Genomic DNA, 21,694 nt, shown 5'->3' on the forward strand with positions numbered 1-21,694 from the left:
ATGGTGTAAGTTTTTTGGAGGACAGAAAATGAGATCATACAAGTATGAGTACAAATATACTACCATGATTAGGTAAAATAATGAGTTATCAAAGTCATAATCATGAGATGACATGTGATTTCAACTGCATGTTCATGGAAAGTGGGTGGCATTACAAGTCATTAAAAGGTGGTGTGGGAAATCCGCTCCTATTAAGGTATGCTAATGACTTGTCATGGATCTAGGAAATTTGCGACATTATCAGATGTCTTTCAAGCGACGCATCCCCTCGAATCATGCTAATTTCCCCCCTGGCACTCGAATCTCTCCATCGTCCCCATCGACGGTATTGATTTCGACCGGAATACCGTCCCTCGATGATGTTCTGGGCGGTGGTTTGCCCTTGTCGTGTTCGCTAGCTCTCCTAGCACCTGATAATCATTCCGCGTATGGTGAGCTGGTTCAAAAGTACTTTGTCTCCCAAGGCATTGCATGCGGTCAACAAGTGTGCATAGTCGACGATGATGGTTTGCTTCTCGCAAGGGGGTGTATGTGGACGTCTGTGGGATCTTCGGCTTCATCGCCTCCTGTTAATCACGACGAAGATGACGGAAAGTCTGCTCAGAGCGACGAACGGATAAAGATCGCATGGCGGTATGAAAAAATGAAGATGTTTCAGACCACTGTGCCCTCGTGTAACTTGTACGTACTGATCCCTCTCTGTACACCATCTGTGAGCGCTCGTTGACGAACAGCACACGCGTAGATCGAAGGACGACTACTGTCACACATTCGACCTTTCATCCCGTATACCTGAATCAGTGGTACAGGATGCCTGCGATACTAATCGTCTCGTCATCCTGGGCGTACATGCGGACCATGAGGTCAAGGTGTCGATGACGGGACTTCTCGGAAAAATTCAAGACAATCTGAGCATTTCCTCGGAGACAGGACTTATGCGATTATGTATCCCTACCCTAGGTTCTGTGCAATGGGGCGACGTAGAACCCGCGGTAGGTCATTGTTTGTTCGCCGGTGGTCGGGTATATTGATTAAACATGCAGGATGTTTTGTACTTCCTCTATTCATTACGCCGGCTTCTGCGCCAATATCCCCATGCATGTGCCAGTGTCGGTCTTGCACCGCACATCTGCTCGGAAGCTTGGGGTGGGCATGGCTGGATTCACAAGGTTGGATGGCTTACGGACGCAGCTATCTCGATGAGTGGTTTTGGTGGTTCGTGCAGGTCTGGTGGAGATTGCGGACATTGGATTTACAGACATCTTGCAGCCAATCCATCCCTTGTTGGGCTTTTCCCATCCCACCATGGTCTAGTCCAAATTCACAAGTTGCCTGCGCCACATACGATCTTACCTGCCAGCGATAAGTACTCGACATTGCGAGGGTTGTCTTCCTCTGCAGGAGCAAATGCTGGGAGTGGAGAAAATAACCTTGCGTTCAGGTGCACGCGGAAACGACTTATCCTCGAAACGATTCACCTGGATGTGGAGGGGGGGGTCACAGAGAGGCGTACCACCCTGTCTACCAATACGACCAGTCTGGATACGGGTCTTATAAACGAAGTGATTGATGAACACACAAGCAACAAGGGTCGTTCACGCGCGGCACTGGAGGTGGAGTTCGAAAAGGCTGTTTCGGTGACAGCTGACCCACTGGGCTCTCAACCTCTGGCATCGTCCCAATCAGCAGCCCTTGATGCTACGACTACTACCCCAAAGGTGAAAAAGCCCAAGAAGAAAGTTGCCTTTCACTCCGATAGACCGGATCTGTACGATTTTTAGCTATGGGGTATATAGAGCAGGGTCATGGGGTCCCTTCGGGTCAATGACAGGTGACAGCATATAGGTGCTTCCGTCCGTTGCGGCTTCTCGCGAAACCTCACGGCCGGGACGATGTTTTCCTCGCAGTGTCTAGAGTGTCAAGGTGGAGTGAGTGCTCCGAGGATCATTCCAAGGGACGAGCCTGGACGTACATATTAATAGTCTTGCAGAAAAGCTGCGACAAGGTACGGAGATACGTTGACAGGGTGGGAAAGGGGTCTTTAACCAGAGGAATATTGTGTACCGATGATTTAAGATTCTGATGAAACGTCATGACGATGTGGACTCGCGTGCTGCGCTGTGCAATTTTTTTACTGTGACACATCAGAGATTATCTGGGCAGGATACAATTTTTATGTAAAGAGCTGACAGTTGTTCTGGGAATAAAACGACTGACTGCATCAGCGTGCTCTCCGACTTCAAGTGGTTCGTTCAAGCTGTCAAGTACTGCTGTACTGTTGTACTGCAGAGACCTAGTCAATTTGACGCGGTATTCGCAAGATCCAGACGGACAACATATCAGGCCAGGCACCGGGCTGTTCTTTTCCTTTTCTTCTCCCGATGATGGCAACGTATGTCAGGCTGTATCGTATTAAGCTGTCTTCGATGATGACATCCGACATTTGTGACGCAGGCATAAACTCCCAGCAGCACTCCTGCCCGCAAGTCCTCGCCAGTCTTCGTCGGTCCCAAGCTCGCCTCCCGCCGCGTACACAAGTGCCCGTGAGAAGCCGCTCCCGCCAATGCCACCCCTCGGGCCGAGCCCTTCACTCGGCACGACCGACATGGACATACACCTGGGCAGAAGTTGGGTGGGTGCAGTGGGTGCAGGAACGGACCGACCTGGTAAGAGTCACGCTATAGTTTCGTGTCCGTTGCACATGAGCGGGAAATGTCGCAGAGATGGAGATGGGAGATATGAGAGCCTTGATTGTTTTGCCACAATCAGCTTTTGGGTCCGGTTGCGGTTGCGACAGCTGCTGCCTTGTTTTGTCGGACAGTCTTGTCCCTTGACTACACGCTAGTTTTTCCTTGACTACCCCTACTACTCCCCGCCCATCTTACAACCAGGACCTGACTCGTCCCTCACCGTCGTTTTCAGATTTTCAGGCTGCTCTTCCGTTACCGCCGTCTCCCTTCTCAGGTCCCAATTCGGCAGAATCACGCTCACGTGCCCCGACACCCACCACCACCGGTGCCGTCGACCACCTTCAAGTAGGCTCGTCCCCAGACCACATGCCGCAGAGCTTCGGTGCCATGGCAAGTTTGCCTTTTGATGGTGACAGCAGTCCAACAACGCTGCCACATGTGGTTCATGCCTTCACTCGGTCCGCTCTGGTTAGGTCTGTCTCCGAGAGCGAGGCTTCTTCTCACTACGATTCTTCTCCACCACGGTCTTTCGCACGCCCTCCAAAAGTCCCCTTAGTCGATCCTTCCCAGTTTCCAGACCCTTACCCACAGCGTTTGCCATACAACCGCACTTCCGACAGAATATCCTCATCTATCCCCGGTCTTTCGTCTGCAGGCTCATCATCCGCCTCTACGCGTTCATCAGCTTACGCAAGCTCAGGAAGTGCCCTGGCCGCCAGCGATTACGGCCACGTCCACATTGTCTCCGGTGACGAGGAGGAAATTGGCATCGCCGTCGAAGTTACTTCGGATGACGTTGCAAGGGCCCTCGCAGTCGAAAGTAACACATCATCATCCGCTGGAAGGACACCCATAGATCAGACGCGTTGGTCGGAATACTCAGCGAGTATCAGATCAAGATCCTCTTCAATTGGGCACATTAATGTTCAGCCTCTCCACGAGAGTATTGCACCCAAGCTGCGCGAAAATCCAAGTTTCGACATGGGCTGGCAGACAGTGGATGAGAGAGACGAAGCTGGTCTTACTAGCGGTGACGAAACTGATGATTTGTGCGAAGAGGAAGTGCCGACCGATGAGAAGGGCGAGGAGCGTACGTCTGCGATCGTGGTGGCAGAAGAAGGCCGAGCCCTCATTGTAAGGGGAGACCGAAGGTCGATCTCTCAGTTAAACGTCCACGCAGGTGTGTAATACAGGATCTATCACATCTGTTGTTCCTGAGCCAAGGGACATTGTAGATACTACCCACCTCCTTATTGGCTCTTCTAGTACCCCAAACTCGGTGCCCTCTTTTCTCGCAAGCGTTTTACCTAGGATATGGCATACTCTGCTCGCGCTGGACATTTCAGCCAACTTCCTCGTCGCTCTACCTCCGGCTCTCGCTTCCTGCGAAAATATGGAGGAATTGAACATCGCTTCAAATCCGCTGCGCGTCTTACCGGTCTTCCTTTCACACCTAGTATCTTTGCGAGTGCTCATCGCGGATGCGACGGGAATCAGTACCCTCCCAGACTCGTTATGTGGGCTTGACAGGCTACACACGCTCAGCATCCGGCGAAATAGGATGCATTCCCTGCCTAGTTGGCTATGTCTCTTACCATCCCTCCAGGAGCTATATCTTGACGGCAATCCGTTCCAAGGTCCGTGGCAAGCCCTGGTGGAACCACTCCTTTCCAAGGTTCCTGCGACCCCTCTTTGTCCCCCTGTTTCTGCAGCCCCTTCGACTTCTACTCCACCTTCGCCTGTCGAAGCGGAGACGGACACCGACGATTCTGAGGTTGCTGATGCCAGTGTGGGAACAAACTTTTTACAATTAAATGAAGATGAAACTATCACGCCCTCTCGAGCACCTCCCCTCGAGCGATCGGTGACGTCTCCTGGCATTATTCCTATTCCCCCTGTCCCCCCAGTTTCCGACCGAGGCCTCACGCGTACGAGGACCACTCCCAATAACCGGGCGTACAGTTCCAAAACCCGTCCGCAAATGGCGATCGCTGATAAGGATTTTGGGTCGGCTAATGCACCCGTGCGTGGGAATGACTCGGATCATCTCGCCGACCGCGAACTTCGGAAGATGAAGAGTGCAGGGGAGCTTAGGACAAGTTTTGAGCGGCCTCGCGAGGCTATACAGCCGCCTCTATTAGCGACGCCTATCCGACCCGCTATCTCCGCGTCGGCGTCTAGTTCCAATTTGTTGAATATGTCCTCGGGGTCTACTGAAACTGACCGAGTCGTGGGGCCAAAACGTTATGCGAGTCTGGGTGTCTCTGTGCTCACCCCTGTCCGTAGCTCATCTAGGCCGATGTTGACACAGAGTCTTTTCGACAATAAAGCCGAGGGTTCCGAGGCCGTCAGCAGGTTTGGCCAATCACCAGTGGTCTCACCCCCTACTTCGCCCCCGCGTTCGTCTACCATTCAAGATATCGGCTATGCAACACCCAGCCCCATGGAGCGACATAGCAATTTGCGTCACGCGCAAACTAGAGACAACAAGGAGAAGGAGCGAAGCAGCCGATGGGGATTTTTTAAGAAGATGTCGATGGGAAAGATGAGACCTGATCCGCCTGTAAATCTGCGACCAAGCACCACCTATGCTCGCCTATCTCGCCCTGATGGCTCAGGCAGTCCAAATACAACGTCAAGCTCTTCGCCTCAAATTGATGTGCGGTTCTCGACGACGGGTTCATTGGGTCCAATGCCAAATTCGACGCCAATAGTTGCACTGTCGACACCAACGAAGGAAGAAGTGCCTGCTCCAGTCTCAAACACAACCCCGCCTCCGTCTTCTGCATCTGGCAGCCTCCTTGCCCCACCTATGTCCCCTGCTCCGCGGGCCGCCAAACGCAGGAGTTTCTTGCCTATAGATGGGAGTACGGTATCAAGCTTGATGATTCCTTCTCCCACTTCGTTTATTTCCGGGACAACACTTGTTGGTGAAGCAGAGAAAATTACAGAGCCGAATACCACACCCTCTCTAGCCGCTACACCTATTGGTGTGAGCCAGTTTGCCATACGCCGAGAGGAAGAGAGGGCGAAAGAAGCGTACACGCGGGCTTTACGTTCAGTTATGGCTTACCTGCGTGACATGAATGACTTATGTCTCTCTCAGGCTAATCCTCTCAGCGTGTACGGGCATGTAGGGGACGAGCCGCCACCGGTAATTCGTTCTCGCAGGCCAACAGTGATCGATAGGACGCAATCTGAGCCGTCTCCTGCCATCTCACGGGCCGCCTCCATTTCTGGTCAGCTGCGCTCTCCCGAAAGCATTGCGGGCCTTCGAAGTGGTACGGCCTCCCAAACGATGAGCATTGCGACCACGGATAGTAGCGGGTCCTGTGAGGAGAGGAAATACAAGGATGACAAGGGCAAGCGAGCACTTATTGTTCGTGAGATTGTTGAGTAAGTGCATACTACACCATTGCATTCTGACTGCATGCTAACTCTACGGTTAGGACGGAGAGGACTTACGCTAAGGGGCTGCAAGAACTGGTTGATATCTACATCAAACCAAGTGCTGCACCGGTTAATCTTATTAGTGGCGTGGGCTCTAGGGAGACCGTCATCCCACAACCAGAGAGGAAAATTGTCTTCAGCGGAGTTGAAGCACTATTCTCTTTCCACAAAGAGAGTTTCCTTCCGGCACTCGAGATGGCTGCAGCACCATTGATGAAGAACCCTGCACCTGGCGAAGAACTTGACCCAGATGGCCAATTGTCCGTGGAAGTGACAAAAGCGATGGCAGACACCTTCCTGAAGCATGCTGCATTCATGAAGATGTACTCATCATACATCAAGTAAGTAAAAACCTGAGCTCACGCATCATATAGATATTCACTAAATTGGGGAACTATTAGCAATTTTGACAATTCCGTTCAGCGCATAAAATGCTGGTCGACTGACCGCTCTCAAACGGCAGCATCCAGTCCGTCTCCAACTGGTGCTGCACACGGTCTTGCTGCGGTCTCCGTCTCTGGAGCTGGCAACATAGTTGATCCATCAGCGACAGGGAGTGTAGCCACCCTCACGTCAGGGCAGAAAAGGCGTATAAAAACGTTCTTGAAACGGTGCCGTATGAATCCACGGCATTCACAACTGAATTTGGAAGGATATCTGCTTTTACCTGTGCAACGGATACCCCGTTACCGCCTGCTTGTGAGTCTGATTCCGTTCAGGAACTTTGCCCCACGTTGATCGCTGTTCTTCAGCTTGAGGAACTGCTTCGAAGTACCCCCCCTACCTGCTTCACCGACGATGCACTTGATAGGGCTCTCTCCGAGATATCGTCATTGGCAACTAATATGAATGAGGGAAAGCGTCAATCGGAGTGGCGGCGAAAACTGGTGCAATGGCAAGCTAGGATCCGTGGCAAGTTCCCCAGCCCGCTTGTGCAACCCCACAGGTACGGCTCTTGTTGATCTCAGTGGTGACATTCAGTAACTCTCGTAAAGGCGGCTCATTATGGACGGCCCACTCATGCTGACTCGGGTCGTCCGCAAAACTGTTGTCTCCTTTGAAATTTTCAATGCTCAAGGAGACGCTTCTGCCGTGCAAGTAGAGTGTCTGGCACCCGAGTTGACACCTCGACCCTTAATTGGTATTCTATGCAACGACCTTCTCGTACTCTGCCGCGACCCAAGCGACGGGAAGGATCCCATGTCGCCCGTTGACCTCTGGGCAGTCTTGCGCATGCAAACGCTTCCCCAACCGGCTAGTATCGTCCATGGAAATGGTAAGTCGCGACTGCAATGAATGCCACTCAACAGATGACCGACAGGTATGCATTACAGCGTTGCGTATTGTCGATAATAAAGCCATATTATACTTCGATGCACCTTCGCCTTCTGACGCCTTGAAATGGTTTAGAGGTATGTAACCACTGTTCTAACATTGTCTCTACGAAGAGATCTGAGCGTCTTACAGCTATTAACCTTCATATCCCCGCATCCAAAGCATAGAAAACACTCATTACCGTTCTCCCTTCGAGTGCATTTGCGTCCCATCCCATCCAACTCTGGCGTATTTCCGTAGCTCGCTGGAAGGGCTAACTTTGTGGTACCCGTATATATCGATCATTAAATTTTTAGTACCCTCTTCTGCACTCGCATCTGCCTCTTTGGCTTTCATCCTCATCTGTACTTCACTGTATCAGCTACAATCGATTTCGATTGCCCTCTTCCCCTCGCTGGTCAGAATCAGAGCCTCAGACAGCTTTCCCAGAGATTTTGTAAATCACTGGCCTAAACCAAGGCGAGGTACCTTCACACATGATGTCAGTGACACGAGGACGGCTTAGTGGGAAGAGCGCATGATGCTTTGTGCTCAGGTGCATACATACATAAAGGCACACGATAACATGAAATACTATTCAAACAAGTACTATCGAGGAATACCGGATGTACAAGTGGAAGAAAACATGCGAGTGATAAAGGTTGTAGAGGCCACTGTACACGCCGTAACCATTGTACTACATGTACTGTGATCCGTGGATAGTAAGTACTGAGTATGAAAAATAAATGACCGTACAACGAACAACTACATCTGTCCCGGACATTAACTTTCTGGAATGCAGTTTGACTAGAAATTACAATGCTTACCAGCCATCGCCAAAAGGCTTCCATTTTGTTCTTTGGTGGTGGGTCCTCAACCTCATCGGCTGCTATTTGAGCAAGGCCGCTCACGAAGTCCATCTCAGACGCCTTCACAGGAGGCGTCCGGTAGTAAAAATACGCGCCAGCATAAAGCACAGGGAACAGAGCGAGAAGAATGTAGTTGGTGACAAACGTAGCGACATCCCAATGACCCTTGAGGAAAACACTCCATCCACTGAACTGTTAGAGAATTATCAGTGTTCTGTGCGCAAACTGACGAGAGTAACATACGAAGCAGATGATAAAGGTGCCAAAACACCCGTACCAAGCTGCGAAAGGCTGGAATCTTGTATAATAAGGCAGCGAAGTGCGGTCGATACCCTGGGCCTGAAGACCCTTGTAGAAGCGGAGATATGTTACGGAGATACCGAACCAAGTGGTAAGGCCAGCCACAGAAGTCATGCTAGAAAACCAATCGAACACAGAACCGGCGCCAGATGATACTGCCATGAAGGCAAGCAGAGTGAACGAAGCACAGAAGAGAACAGATACATAAGGCAAGCCGGATTTGGAAGTTTTCAGGAAGACCCTAGGCGCATTCCCAGAGACCGCTAGGCCGTCTAGACGGAACCAAATCAGTAGACGCTTATTTCTCCAATGGTGAACCACTCACAAAGCGCCCGAGACGATGTATACAAGTCACTGGAGGCAGCAGACCAAGCAGAGCTGAGTAAGCAGGCGTTGATAATCTGAAAATTGGTTACATGCTCCACCACGGTCCCTTGCGGCTACTCACAGAAGGGAGCACTTTGATGCCAGCGTTCTGCATGGCAATGACAAACGGTGATGCGGCAGTGCCACTGTTCAACACCAAGGACGAGTTGTTCGAAGGAACAAGGAGACCGATTACAAAAGTACCTCCAATGTAGAAGAGCAGGATACGAATGTAGACACGGCGAATAGCTTTGGGAAGGTTACGTCTGGGATTCTTCGCCTCTCCTGCGGCGATCTATGATGGATAGGCCAGATGAACATGCGAATTAACAAAGTGGAGCACGACCTACCGCAACAATTTCGGTACCGATGAAAGAGAATGCAGCCTGGCTAAGGACTGCCCAGTAGCCAAGGAATCGTCCCTTTGCACCAGAAATTCCATCGTACTGGACGAAAGGGCCTGGATTTTTCCAGTACCGGAAACCAATACGGTCGTGATCTGGGCCACCTCCAAGATCAATAACGATGCCAAGGATAATGAGACCCGTAATCGTGAGAACTTTGATCGAACTAAGATGTAAGGGTTAGAAGGGGAATGGAGCAGGATGGGAGCTCGGATGCATTGCAGCTTACGCGAATATAAACTCTGCTTCTCCATAAGCTCCAGCACCTAGCATATTAATGGTGAGGACGACGACGATACAAATGGCAACCCAAACAGCATTATTAACGTTCGGATGCCAGTAATCCACCAAAATGGCTGCCGCTGACAATTCGGCTAAACAAAACAGGCAGTGAGAATTTGGCACCACGGATGTGACGTCGAGTAAATGTATGTACCGGGAGCTGGTTGGATTCAACGATGAGATCGTGAGGTGGAGAATGTGGAGCAAACGAACCGACGATAGTCCAGTTATACCAGTAATTCCAACCCATTGCAAATGAAAATGCAGGGTTGACAAAACGTTCGGCCAGCTTGATGTGGCCACCAGGAATGGGGAGGAAGGCCACCATCTCACCCAAGGAAATCTGGGGGGAATTTGAGTAACACAGAAACAACGTGAAGCACAGGCAATGTACCATAACTGCAAAAACAATCGTCCCCATCGTGACAAAACCCAGAAAAAGGCCAACGGGACCACCATTGGCGAGGGACTGGCCCGTGCCAACGAAGAGACCTGTACCGATGACACCACCAATACTGGGGGTGGGTTAGTGTGCAAGTACCGGAGACGGACGGAGGTTGACCTTATCATGGCAATATGACGATTCTTAAGCTGCCTATGTAACCCTCCCTCTGGCGCAGGGATTGGGGCGAATGACTCCGTATCTTGCACATAGACATCCTTGTTCTTTTCTGATGCCTCGCCCGACATGGTGAGAGGAAGGGGCAAAGAGAGAGGGAAGGGAATCAAGTATCATTTGGAAGGTGGAAAGCGGGGAGATTTATGGGGTGGGTTTGGCCGTGGCAGTGTGGGGATGGATCGCAGAGGGGTAGTAACCGATAGAAGAGATACGTAAATGGCAAGCTACAGTATCTCGGGAAGTGCCAGAACTGTGAAACGCGCGCGCATTGTACGGACTTCGTATTATAAGGGGGAAAAACCAGCTCAGGAGATGCGAACGAGGCAGAGATCCCCGTAAACTGAAGGGCGCAGTTGTAACTGCAGGTCCGATGGGATGATTGAGGACATTACTCCTGGACTTCATCACCAAAAGGTTAGCTCCTAACTTGTCAATTCATCATTGGCTCTTCGCCCAGAAACCATACTGCGACCTAGCCGACGTTGACCTATGCTCGCGTTGCATGGATCCATCTTCCAGTAGAAACCTTGTTAACAAACGTGGTAATTGGAATTCAACGTGGAAGAGCAAATCTACCGGTCAAGACAAGTACTATGAAAGATACCGAACAGCCAATGTCACGTTGTTGGTTTCCTAAAATGCATCTCTCCCCCGCTGCTCGCGCAAATACTTTTTAGCTTTTCCATCAGAAGACTACAAATCACGAGATGAGATATCAGCACACATGATGATTTTCCGATCCGATCCTCCACTCCTGTTGGTTATACAACGACTACAGCGTGTAACGTTCCTGAGAGACATCGCTTTCCAAGCAAAGCTTCAGTCGTTTTGACCAACGCGTGACCTCCTGGGATGTATCAGTCTTCTTCGAGCTTATCTGGTGCGTGTCCGGCGGCGCTCGCCACTCCGATCGGCGCACAGACTGCTGTGACTGCTGTGTCCTTGGTTCCCGAGATGCATAGAAACGGGTGAACTGCGGGACCAGACGGGGTCAACCCGATGGCCGCGAAGAAAGCCGTACGCACATCAATATGCCTTGCTACGGTTTAAGCCATGATTCCATTTTAAATGTCAATTATTGGGTGACTTACCGTGAGTTTCTAATCCAAGATTAGTATTTTGGAGTGGGGAAAGGCTAGGACTCGTCCTGTTTTGGAACCCACACACCAGCAACCTTCCATCTTGAGAGAGGCGTAACGTATACCGACAGACTTACCACAGCAATCCCAACGTAATAGGTCTGAGCCTTGATGGAATATTTTGGATAAATATTATCAGCTCCATAACGCCTGTCAACCCGCGGAACGTGGTGCGATGTCACTGCGTGGATTCCTGTGTATATAGATTCAAACCCAATACTTGTACTACTTGTATTATGTACCGCATTGGCGGCCAGCGCTGCGGCTCCCCTCAACGGCGTTCTTCCAGAGCCGACCCAATAGACAAACTTGGAAGTTGGGTGGCGGAGCGCATGTGGTTATATTCCTTGTGTCAGGGTCGGGTGCACTAAGTACCGCCGGATCATACCGGAACGCTCCGAAACTGGCATTAAACGTCACAAGTCCCCACAATCATCGTCTCGTCATACACCATGAACACGCCAAGCGGCTTGTCATGTTATGGCGGACAAGGTAATACATGCCAGTGCCAAGCATTCCTTCAGAGCAGGTTTGGGGCTTTGCGCTGTGGTGTTGCGATCAAGTAATAATTCAGGTGGATACCCCGGCCAAAACAGTAGTACTAATGAATACAGGAATTAATTGCGCAGTTCGAGTCCAGGGACAAACGAAAATAGAGCTAGGATAAATAACCAATGCATTCAGCGCCTCCATGGAATTAAAGACGTGACGAATGTCGAAAATATCCTCCAAGCAGGAAGCACGAAAGCGAAAGGATCTGGTGCCACCAAGTTAATCGCTGACCCGGGACGTCTGCGACGGCGTCGAGGTCCCACTCTCCTGGCATGCGGAGTGGACAGCGATGGGTTTGAGGTGCGGGGTTTTTTGAGGACGACAGTGTCGTCGGTGTCTCTGATTGTGCTACTTGGCTCGGCATCTGACTGCCCACCCCCCTGCCGCTCCTCTAAGTCTTCGACTCTTTTTCTCTTCAGGATGCTACGAGGGGGTATCGCAGAGATCACGGTGAAGCTGGGGGATCCATGTTGTGGTCCCGCTGGGACTTCGGGACCCTGAATACTCGACGAGGAAGGGGTCCGAGAAAGTGCCCTTCTACATCTCGTTCTAAAGCACTTCGGGTGAGAACATTGGCGAATTATCTTCACCCTCTCTCCGCATCGGACAACCCGACCGGTCAACGCGTCTATATGTCTGTGGCTCTCGCCTCCGAAAGTAACGCGTTTCATTCGGCGGCTGTTGTTGTTGCCCGGATCGCCATCAATGGACTGACCGTCTAGAATGGTGGCACGTAAGAAATTGGTGGACTGTGGATCAAGGCGACACTTACGACGTTGTCCTGCATGGGGTTCTGGTGACTCAGAGCGCGGGCGTTTTGCGGGGAAAGGCCACGTCGAAGGTAGTTCAAACGCTTCATCGAATCTCCGTTTTGAGCGTAAAAACGCACTTGTAAGAGAGGAGGTAAGGGTGTCGTGATCTCTAGGAGTTTCATGTGCCATGTGGCCGACGACGTCAATGAAGTTTTGCACGGCACTAGCGACGTCAACTTCCGTCTGTCCGGGGACAACTACGCGGTGTGGTGTGTCGTCGGCTGCCTTCATCCAGTCCTCCCGGAAGTCTTGGTGGTGTACCGGGGGTTCTGACACCTCATCCTCAGGCTCGGGCTCATAAGGTGAGATGTACCCAGTCTTATCTCCGTTTTTCCGGCGTTCCCATTTTCTTCTTCTCATTTCGTTCCTCCTCACTCGGTTCAGGTAAGCCTGAACCTTATCCGCTTCCCTTTTCCTCGCGCCCCGATAGTCAAGCTTGAACTTGACCTTGCGCATTTCCAATAAAAATTCTTCCGGCTCTGCGTGTTCGAGCTCGACCGAGTCGTCTGCCGTGATCGCGCGGCTCATCCCGAAATCGATAATGGTCACTCGGCCATCTGCACCAATCAACATATGGCGCAGCTCAGGGTCGCCATGGAGGACTCCACGTGTGTGAATCTTCTCGAATGCAGCGATGACGCGCTCTTTGAGGACGTCAGGCATTGTCGGTGAAGACTCGATCCAAAAGGAGTCGTGTGGAAGTTCCATGGTGACGCTAATAGCTTCGGGCATGATATGCACACCAATGATAGTAGGAACAACGTCCCCCTGAAGAGGCTTGAGATACTGTTCTGACGTGTAGAGAGCGAGCTATTGGGATAAGCGGTTAACAGGCATGGATTGTCTAGGTTCGGTCAAGACGCACCTCGGAGTGAAAACCGATCCATTCCTTCTCTCTGCTGGTGTTCCATCTAGACAAGTACATGAAGTCATGCATTGTTAACGAGGGATTATAGACACCCACTTCCTGCAAATATACTTGATCTGTTTTCCGGCGATAAAACCAGTGTCGATCGAGGCAGCACACATTAAACCCGCTACCGTGGTCATCGACATCAGAAACAAATGAACTTTCGAGAAGGAATGACTCACTTCGAAGTGGTAGCAAAGATCTAGGGTTCTCTATTGGAAAACCCGTCGACCACTCCCACCGACCGTGCTGGTCTGTATAGCAGCTGGTCAGGCGGAGTTGCTTGAGATGCACTCGTGTTGTCTTCGTTAGACATATCTTCGTCCACGAGCGGGGGAGCAAAGTGGACCATAGCCTTGCATTTATCTCGGTGCTCTTGGGGAGGTACCCACCGACGCCGGGTAGGCATCGGCGCCGGTGGTCTGTACACCGCTGCGAGAACCTGGAAAAACACAGAGGTGCGCTCGAAACGGGATGGAATTGTGAAGTCGGGAGGGAGGATGGTCGGCTCGCTGTTGTATGAAGGCAGGCCGTCCCATGACGGCTGGGCCTGCGGGGACTCGTGTGGTTGGCCAAGGCTGCTGGGACCTGCTTCTGGTTCCGCAGAGTATGACCTAGGAATCGTGGCGGGCATGCTTCCGTGCGCAGATAGTGTGAAGGGAATTCGCTGGTGATAGCTGCGCGAGATATCTCAGGGATAAATACTGTGCAATGATGGACATGACCTCCTGTTCTTGTCCTTTTGAAATGCGACCAAAGCGTGTCAAGGCAGCTCAGACATGGCTTTGACACGGGCTTCCGTCGCTTTGATTGGAGAGCGCATCTACAACAACTGCCTTTTTCGGACAATGGGCACAGCAACACGCTTTGTTCTCCCGTGCAACGTTGTCTTCAGTTCTCTGCCCCGTGTCTTGCACGCAGTGTAGTACACACACAACCCAAATACACTACATTACACATTGCTGCAAATAGTGAATAATACAATATATGCGATGGCGTTCCGATAATAATAAAATGTGTCTACGTGTAGGTCCGAGCGGCCTCAATGTTACAATTAGCAAAAGGTCCATCCACCTGGCATGCTGAACTCCCGTGACTTCTTCCCTGGCAGACAGCGCTCTGCGTCTGTCGTCCCATGCGTGTTTCCTGCATAGCGAGATATCGGAGTCATGTCAAACGACTGAGATGGCAAACGAGGCAGTGAGCAAAACCGAGAGGGCACGACAAACGACTCGGCCGACAGTATCGCGAGTGAAGTAATCGGTTGTGTGACCGTTCTGCAGAGATCAACACCGTTGAAGGGCATCACTGCACGGAAAACGTTCATGTGCCCGCACATCGCGTTAGGAGATCCATCTGGCAGATGCATATCACACCCTTGGAAGCCACAAACCCATTCGTGTTCGCCTTCACGAAGGTCAAGCCAGCTGCCAATCAATTCGTATTCTTCTATTGTCATCCCTCGGGGCGTGTCGCGGCACGGAACTCCGGCCGGTGCACCGCATCGCTCCGCCAGCCAGGTAGCAAGAGCAACAGAATCCGACGAAGGGAACGACGCCAAGGAAGCACGAGAAAGTGGGTCATCGCCTTCAAAGCAGTCAGGTTTGGGCATCGGGGTGCTCTTTGGGGCGCCGGAAGAGGGTATGGTGTATTGAGTCCCGGACGATTCCTTCGTAGGCTTTTTAGCCATTCCTAGACACGCAGCAACTTTCTTGATCCTATTCTTAATGTTATTTCTCATGTTCATCCAGGATTTGGCAACCCGGGTGGTCCTGGGAACTTCTTTGGACCTGTCCGAAAACGTAGATGATGCCCAAGGTTCTGGCGCAATAGCACCACTCCGAGGACAGCAAGATTCAACAGCGGACGATATGGATGTAGGAGATGGCAGCGGAAGAATGCGTTCACGGACGGATGGCGTCCAGGGCACATAAGGACTGTTTGGGTGATGAAAAGCAGGGATCCAATGGGGGCCAATAGTTACCTCCTTCTTGCTCTTCCTCGCTAATCGCTTCCGAGATGATGTAGGAGTCGGAGGGACACGGAAGAGAACGGCAGTGGGTGCCGAAGATGCTGGACCGTGGAACTGCGTTTGAATGGAAGGAGTGGAAGGGGACGTTGGGAGATCAAGAAACGACGGGAACTGTAGTGGGGAGGCAGAAGGCAGAGGCGGAAGTGGCCGATAAGGGTTGTCATCGAGAGCGGCCTTCATACTTAGAGATTTGTCAAGTTTGGGGAGTTTGCAGCAGGGCACGACGAGTAGGGTGGGATCTTCGAGTCTCCCTTGTGGGGTAGTATTGGTTGGCTACGCAGCGTCAAGTCAGATCTCGGAAGGCATTGCTGGAAGACTCAACATACGACGCTGTTCGAATTGGTTTTATCTCCCAAGGCGACCCGGGCCACTACCCGGGATTTACGCCTTGGAGTCTTTTCGACTTCAAGATAGCGTTCATGGCTGATGGGGCAATTAGGTATTACTGACGGTACTTTGGAAGGAAGGGAGATCTTCAGGATGATGTTGTCGAGACCAGCAAGACGATCTTTGGAGAAGTGGAACATTGAAGGAACGACAGAGATATTAGCGAACGACTAGCGAGAGTGAGGGAGGAGGGACAGACGAGGCGTGTTGTCGATGGCGGACAGGCTGGCTGCTTGTATACATACACCCAGCTCACAAACGATAACAATGGTCCATTACGTCACAGTACTACGCAAACTATAGGCTTCGCTTAGTTTGAAGACAAAGTATGCCAAAAGCGGAAAAATTTGCAGCCTCGAGGCTTTCCATGCCAATTGTGATGCGACGGCAAAGCCAGTCACCCGTGTACACGCTGCTCTACGTGTCCTTCCACTCACGTTCCCAAACCTTGAACAGATGGTTCAGACAGGACGATCGACGCACATGGGGATATATACCTCAAAGAATCTGCGTCGATCTGCGATCTTGATACCTCGACAGCTGGTGAGGTCAAGTTGCTCGAGTTTCGGGCATGCATCGATTATAGGAAAGAGCCCAGCACCTGTGGGACACAGGTTTATCAACAGAGAGTGTACACGCGAGGCAAGGAGCTGACTAGTTATCTTGGTCCCCGCTAGTTCAAGGGAAACAAGCGAAGAGCAACTTGATAGATATGGCGCTGCCTCGTCATCGACACCAGTGTGATTCAAATTGAGTTCTCGTAATCGCGGTGGGTCTTCTTCGTTCGTCTCAGCTACTAACCCACACAGATCCCTTGATCTCAGATACTGCAATCCGGAAAAATTTAGTTGCTATCCCAATATGTTTCAGATGAAGGATAAACTTAGGCGAGCGGGTGGAGTTCGTTACCTTGAGTCTCCTTCCCACTTTCTGAACGAATTCTGTGAGCGCTCCGTTCCCTCTGAATGTCACTCCCAACTTCGAATTGCCCACGAGACTGACTCTTTCTAGGTCCCTGAGCGTTACAAGTTTATCTGTGAGGAACGCCAGTGACTCGTCGGTCATGCTCATTGCGGAGGGGTTCCCCACGGAAACAAATGAACCTTGTCCACCACCACCAAGGGCTCCCAAAGCGAGTGTTTGTAGATGAGGCAATCCCGCGATCAAAGCTATGACATCCGTGGGCGGCACATTTGTAGAGGTGAAGGTCAGCTTCTCCAATGCGGGAATGGAATTTGTGTCAAATGGCGAGCGGCGAATGTGTGTGAAAGAAACATCTAGGCGCTTCAGGTTGGGACAACGAGCCAAAAAGGGCTGTATAGATACATCGGACAGCGAAAGTTGCCTCAACTTCAGATTTTGTAGATTTGCGAAGACGGTGTTCGTCTCCGAAAGACGATCGAACAACTTCGCAAATGTTGCGTCTGACTGCGAGAGGGTGCCATCTTGAGTCACCGCAATACACTCCACTCCGACAATGAAAACCAGTACTTACCCAACTAGATATTCCGGCTACTTTTATGACTTGCAACGACGTGCAGGAATTGAGAATACTGCCAAGGGATGCTGGAGTGACCCCAGTATAGTTGAAGTTGACTTTAGTCAGGAAATGACATGAAGCCGCAGCCTCTGCGGTCTTTACACTAACTTGGGTACACCCGCTGGACCAGTGTCAGCCAGCCTTTGTACTTGGTCGTTGCACCTCACCGAAGCACGAGAACGCGCAATTGCGGCAGGTGAGACACCAATGATGCAAAGAGCGAGTCCGAGTACTTGTCAAATCCAATCAAGTGGAGCTCGCGAAGGGAGTCGTTCCTCGCGACAGAGACGATAGTCTGCTTTAGCACACCTGGCAGGGCACTGGATAGTACGAGTGAAGGGCCACGGAGAAAATACTGCCCAACCACGCCTCAGACGAATTTATGCGTCAAAATAACCATGTGCGTACCAACGCGATGAAACCATGCGAGAGGAGGTTTGGACAAAACCGTTGCAGCATATTGAATAGTTTTGGTACCATAACGTCTGGCAGGCGCTTTAACCACACTCTGACGTACCGCCAAAGCCGTTCATTTGATGATAGCACTTGGATGTTTTCCACAAAACAACGGGCAGCCAATGTTGTCAACGTTGAAATAGGTCCACCTGAGGTCAGAGTACGAACGGACAGTGCAGAAGCAGACGGTATCTGCCTTGGCTCTCCTGTCAGAAGGTCATCCTCAGTTGTTGCTCCAAAAGCCTGACGCCCTTTGGGAAGGGCCGTGCGTGAGCGTGATTTATTCCTTGACATGGCATACCATGGCAGTCCTTATGGCCTGCGGTTATGTTGCACTGTCCAGAGCCTGCGATGGAGGGTGGTGATTAGGATTGAGTTACCGTCTCGTGTCTAAACCACGCAAGGCTATTGCCACCACCTTATTTGGCTTGATCGATACCAGGACCCTCATAATCATATGACGTCAATTCAATTACATTCTCTACGGTTACGGACTGCGATACTCTGGAGTGTATCAAGTGCTTCAGAACATGAGGCTTAGACCGAGCCCCAAAGCCAGATGCTTGCGACCACAGCGCCAAGTAACCCTACACTCACCCTCCATATGATTATCTCCACCTTCTTGACTCTTGGCGCTTGTGGATATCCGAACATAGAGCGAACAAAGGTTAGAATAATCAAAGGCAGCGGTAGGAGATTGAAGGGAGGAAAGAAGACATGTCCGGTATAGCGGACGACGGTACAGTAGAATCGTTTCCGAGCTAATTTGCCAACCGCAGGTGTATATCGATCCCAAGGTTCGCCCATGGTAACAACGGACATCTCCGCGGCAGAGAAGCTCATGAAACTTGCAAAAAGAAATAGCCCAATGACAAGAAGAAAAAGCAGGGAAAACGAAGCCCGTGTGTCCATGGGAGCCGGATTTAAGTTAGAAGGGTGGAATGTGGAGTCGGCAAGGGAGGCGGACACAAGGTATGAAGCGAGGAGAAGGGCAGGCAAAATAAATACAGTGGTAGGTAACAAGATTCGGAGAGTACCTTGTATCAGCAACGTGGAAAGTGGAGCGAAGGTACTCGGATACAGGAGATAGACGATACCGGGTGGATAGGGGAAGTGAAGGGAAACAACGTGGACCATGAGGGCCATATGCAGGAAGGCTGAATGCCAAGCTTCCGGGGAGAGGTGCTGAGGGTAGCGTGAGGAGGAAGCCAAGAAAGGCTAGGAGATATGATAACGAATATATTGACCAAGGGGCAACGAGGGAGGAAGCTGCGATAACCAAGATGAAAGTTTCGCGTGCACCGTACCAGCGGTAGCTGAAAGACGTAATGAATGAGGGGGGGTACAGCAAGTAATGGGCTAGAGTGCCAACGAAGATAAGGTGACCTAAGAGATGAAGAAAATGAATTGCCCTTTTACTTTCGTGAGATGGCTGGCACCCATATGAGTGAATAGCCTCACCTGGGTGAGGTCAGAGTATCGAAGCGTTGCCAACCGTGATGCCTCGAGTCATCGCTGCAACGCAGGCCCATTCTCCAGGTAGCCATCATAGTGGCTTGAATGATAGGTTGAGTCAAGAACGCTGGTGGTACATGGTCGGCGAGGAAGGAATCCACCACTTGAAATGCGTAGTGCTCAGAACAAACACAAGGGTTGTTACCTGATAGCATAGCCCTGCTCACCTCTCAGGATCTGCACAGATTCAGGCTGCGAGGGGAACTCGGACCACAAAACAGATTGAATTTCTTGAAGTGATGGATTCGTGTCCAGGTACTCCGACCATAGGACAAGTAGCCGATTCTCAGTGTCATTTGCCAAGGATGCAATGTCCTTCGCTGAGGTCCAAAGGGATGTGAGGTCCTTAGATCTATCTGTCGGGGGAAAGCAAGATCGGTACAGGTGTATGTGCACGAGTGTCAGGAAGGCCATCCGTTCGTCGGGATGGACGTCGAACTCCAGGATATCGCGATTTGCAGCAACGGCATCCCTCAAGCGGCCGACGGCAGGAAATACAGCAGGCCGTCGTCTCCGTAGTGAACGTTGGGGTAGCAGCGGGCACCCTTCATCCTGCTGATCAGGAGGTGGTGCACTCATCATGCGTCATGTATCATCCACGGGGTGTTGGTGCTTGAACTTCTTGCTGAGACCCATCCACGTGACATGTCCAACGACTCTTTCTCCTGCACGATATGAGCACTCAGGCAGTACCACTGCTACAGACCATTGAACCGGACGACCCGTCCGCAGAGAACGTGCACAAGCCAAATGCTGCTCCTCAACAGAGGCAGGAATCTCGCTGCCAGCTCAACGATGGCGTTAAACCATGACGACGCGGAATCAGGTCCGAAGCCTCGCCCGTCCATCCTGATTTCGTTGTTACTGACGCGTTCTGTCCAGCCCTTTCTGGCATTCTGAAACAAGCTGAGAATAATCCATGGATCGTTGTAGCCCTCACCCCCCTGATACGCGCCACAGTCTGCACACCCAGCGGTGCTGCTCTGCCTGTACTTCTTCCGAGTATCAGCCATTTCGGTCTACGTCCTCTGTGGCCTCTTCACTGATAACTACGTACTCTCTGTAAGTGGTGGCCTGATGCCATCAGTTTATTGGACATCACTTACACGTCCACAGACTGTCGTAGTCGTCGTGCTCCTTGCAATGGATTTTTGGAATTGTAGGGTAGGTATAAGCATCGTCGCACCGTTCTTCATTCCAATATGTTTTTTAAAAGAATGTTGCCGGCCGTAGACTGGTCGGGCTGCGGTTCTGGAATCAGGTATGCTCTGGACATTGGCATTCCAGGCCTTTCATATAATCTCAAATGAAACTCAAGATTGATGAAGATGGCGAGAGCTACTGGGTCTTTGAAAGCAGAGATGTGGGTCTTCTCCTTTTCTTTCTCGCGGCGTTCTCGGAATATTCACCGCCTTGTTGGCATTCCATTCTTCCACCCCATGCAGCCGTCCCGTCCCGCAAACCCCGTTGATTCAAGGCAGGTGTTCCATTCCTCACAAAGAACACGCATTCCGATCTGGAGCCTGACACTCGTTTCCCATCTAGGATGTTTTGGGTGGGTGATTACAATGCTAAAATCAACGCCCATTGAATTGTCACCCCATGCGTTCGCAACGTGCTTTAGATCGCCATTTACGTCTTCCCTGTGTGCTGGCTGCTGCTATTCGTGATATCTATCGTGAGATTCAATCTTTCGTAAGTTTCCTGCGTACGATCAATACGCCGTGATCATTCACATTGTGTAGCTTCATACCGATCGTGGTACTTGCGCTAGTGTTTAATATCACGAATGCAGTAGGTTTTACCTATGCGTAAGTGAAATAATGGGTATCAAGCTTTTACTCACAATCTGTAGTGATAGAGATGCCAAACAGCGGGGCATTGCTAGTTCAGCCTGGAATGTGGGTATCGGTGGGCAGATCATGTCCGGTGTTGTTAGGAATAGCATCGGCAAGATTTTTGGATAGATGGCCACATGCTAGCTTCCATCTTCAAAGACGAGTATGTTCATTACCCAGAATTGCAAGTAGTTGCTCCAACAGACCTCACACTATCTT

At 51.0% G+C, this 21,694-nt stretch overlaps 8 protein-coding genes across 8 annotated transcripts; 3 read left to right on the forward strand and 5 right to left on the reverse strand.

The window, feature by feature from the left end:
• Nucleotides 1–214: 214 nt before the first annotated feature.
• Nucleotides 215–1,781, forward strand: F5J12DRAFT_783253 (PAXNEB-domain-containing protein; the record flags this gene model as incomplete). Its single annotated transcript, XM_051742831.1, has 3 exons — nt 215–681; nt 746–992; nt 1,044–1,781. The coding sequence occupies 3 exons, from the start codon at nt 215–217 to the stop codon at nt 1,779–1,781; spliced, it is 1,452 nt and encodes a 483-aa protein (XP_051599510.1).
• Nucleotides 1,782–3,077: 1,296 nt separating this feature from the next.
• On the forward strand, nt 3,078–7,642 carry F5J12DRAFT_721494 (uncharacterized protein; the record flags this gene model as incomplete). The annotated part of the gene is made up of 8 exons (XM_051741316.1): nt 3,078–3,870; nt 3,926–6,086; nt 6,140–6,481; nt 6,542–6,839; nt 6,893–7,086; nt 7,136–7,416; nt 7,475–7,552; nt 7,608–7,642. The coding sequence occupies 8 exons, from the start codon at nt 3,078–3,080 to the stop codon at nt 7,640–7,642; spliced, it is 4,182 nt and encodes a 1,393-aa protein (XP_051599511.1).
• A 509-nt stretch (nt 7,643–8,151) lies between these two features.
• On the reverse strand, nt 8,152–10,365 carry F5J12DRAFT_783255 (amino acid permease; the record flags this gene model as incomplete). Its single annotated transcript, XM_051742832.1, has 10 exons — nt 8,152–8,160; nt 8,282–8,515; nt 8,567–8,895; nt 8,949–9,024; nt 9,072–9,284; nt 9,340–9,559; nt 9,623–9,767; nt 9,889–10,018; nt 10,070–10,190; nt 10,238–10,365. 10 exons carry the CDS (start codon nt 10,363–10,365, stop codon nt 8,152–8,154), a joined length of 1,605 nt encoding a protein of 534 aa, XP_051599512.1.
• A 1,525-nt stretch (nt 10,366–11,890) lies between these two features.
• F5J12DRAFT_835519 (uncharacterized protein) lies at nt 11,891–14,487 on the reverse strand. Its single transcript, XM_051745914.1, has 6 exons — nt 13,940–14,487; nt 13,890–13,917; nt 13,762–13,834; nt 13,663–13,708; nt 12,758–13,607; nt 11,891–12,703 (listed from the first exon to the last, which is right to left on the reverse strand). Exons 1-6 carry the CDS (start codon nt 14,339–14,341, stop codon nt 12,114–12,116), a joined length of 1,989 nt encoding a protein of 662 aa, XP_051599513.1. The 5' UTR covers nt 14,342–14,487; the 3' UTR covers nt 11,891–12,113.
• A 109-nt stretch (nt 14,488–14,596) lies between these two features.
• On the reverse strand, nt 14,597–16,373 carry F5J12DRAFT_835521 (uncharacterized protein). The gene has a single exon (XM_051745915.1). It carries the CDS (start codon nt 15,917–15,919, stop codon nt 14,762–14,764), a length of 1,158 nt encoding a protein of 385 aa, XP_051599514.1. The 5' UTR covers nt 15,920–16,373; the 3' UTR covers nt 14,597–14,761.
• On the reverse strand, nt 16,256–18,518 carry F5J12DRAFT_130879 (RNI-like protein). Its single transcript, XM_051738077.1, has 6 exons — nt 18,075–18,518; nt 17,834–18,021; nt 17,622–17,787; nt 17,036–17,554; nt 16,624–16,977; nt 16,256–16,573 (listed from the first exon to the last, which is right to left on the reverse strand). Exons 1-6 carry the CDS (start codon nt 18,414–18,416, stop codon nt 16,544–16,546), a joined length of 1,599 nt encoding a protein of 532 aa, XP_051599515.1. The 5' UTR covers nt 18,417–18,518; the 3' UTR covers nt 16,256–16,543.
• A 55-nt stretch (nt 18,519–18,573) lies between these two features.
• Nucleotides 18,574–20,268, reverse strand: F5J12DRAFT_835530 (uncharacterized protein). The gene is made up of 4 exons (XM_051745916.1): nt 19,805–20,268; nt 19,584–19,740; nt 19,220–19,534; nt 18,574–19,194 (listed from the first exon to the last, which is right to left on the reverse strand). Exons 1-4 carry the CDS (start codon nt 20,217–20,219, stop codon nt 18,660–18,662), a joined length of 1,422 nt encoding a protein of 473 aa, XP_051599516.1. The 5' UTR covers nt 20,220–20,268; the 3' UTR covers nt 18,574–18,659.
• Nucleotides 20,269–21,683, forward strand: F5J12DRAFT_835537 (uncharacterized protein). The gene is made up of 9 exons (XM_051745917.1): nt 20,269–20,437; nt 20,598–20,699; nt 20,754–20,801; nt 20,854–20,898; nt 20,956–21,000; nt 21,083–21,118; nt 21,262–21,332; nt 21,383–21,448; nt 21,493–21,683. The coding sequence occupies exons 1-9, from the start codon at nt 20,312–20,314 to the stop codon at nt 21,602–21,604; spliced, it is 651 nt and encodes a 216-aa protein (XP_051599517.1). The 5' UTR covers nt 20,269–20,311; the 3' UTR covers nt 21,605–21,683.
• The last annotated feature ends 11 nt before the right edge of the window (nt 21,684–21,694 follow it).

The sequence above is a fragment of the Pisolithus orientalis genome (assembly GCF_024613125.1).
Source record: "Pisolithus orientalis strain OTSU chromosome Unknown F5J12scaffold_16, whole genome shotgun sequence".
Taxonomy (NCBI): domain Eukaryota; kingdom Fungi; phylum Basidiomycota; class Agaricomycetes; order Boletales; family Pisolithaceae; genus Pisolithus; species Pisolithus orientalis.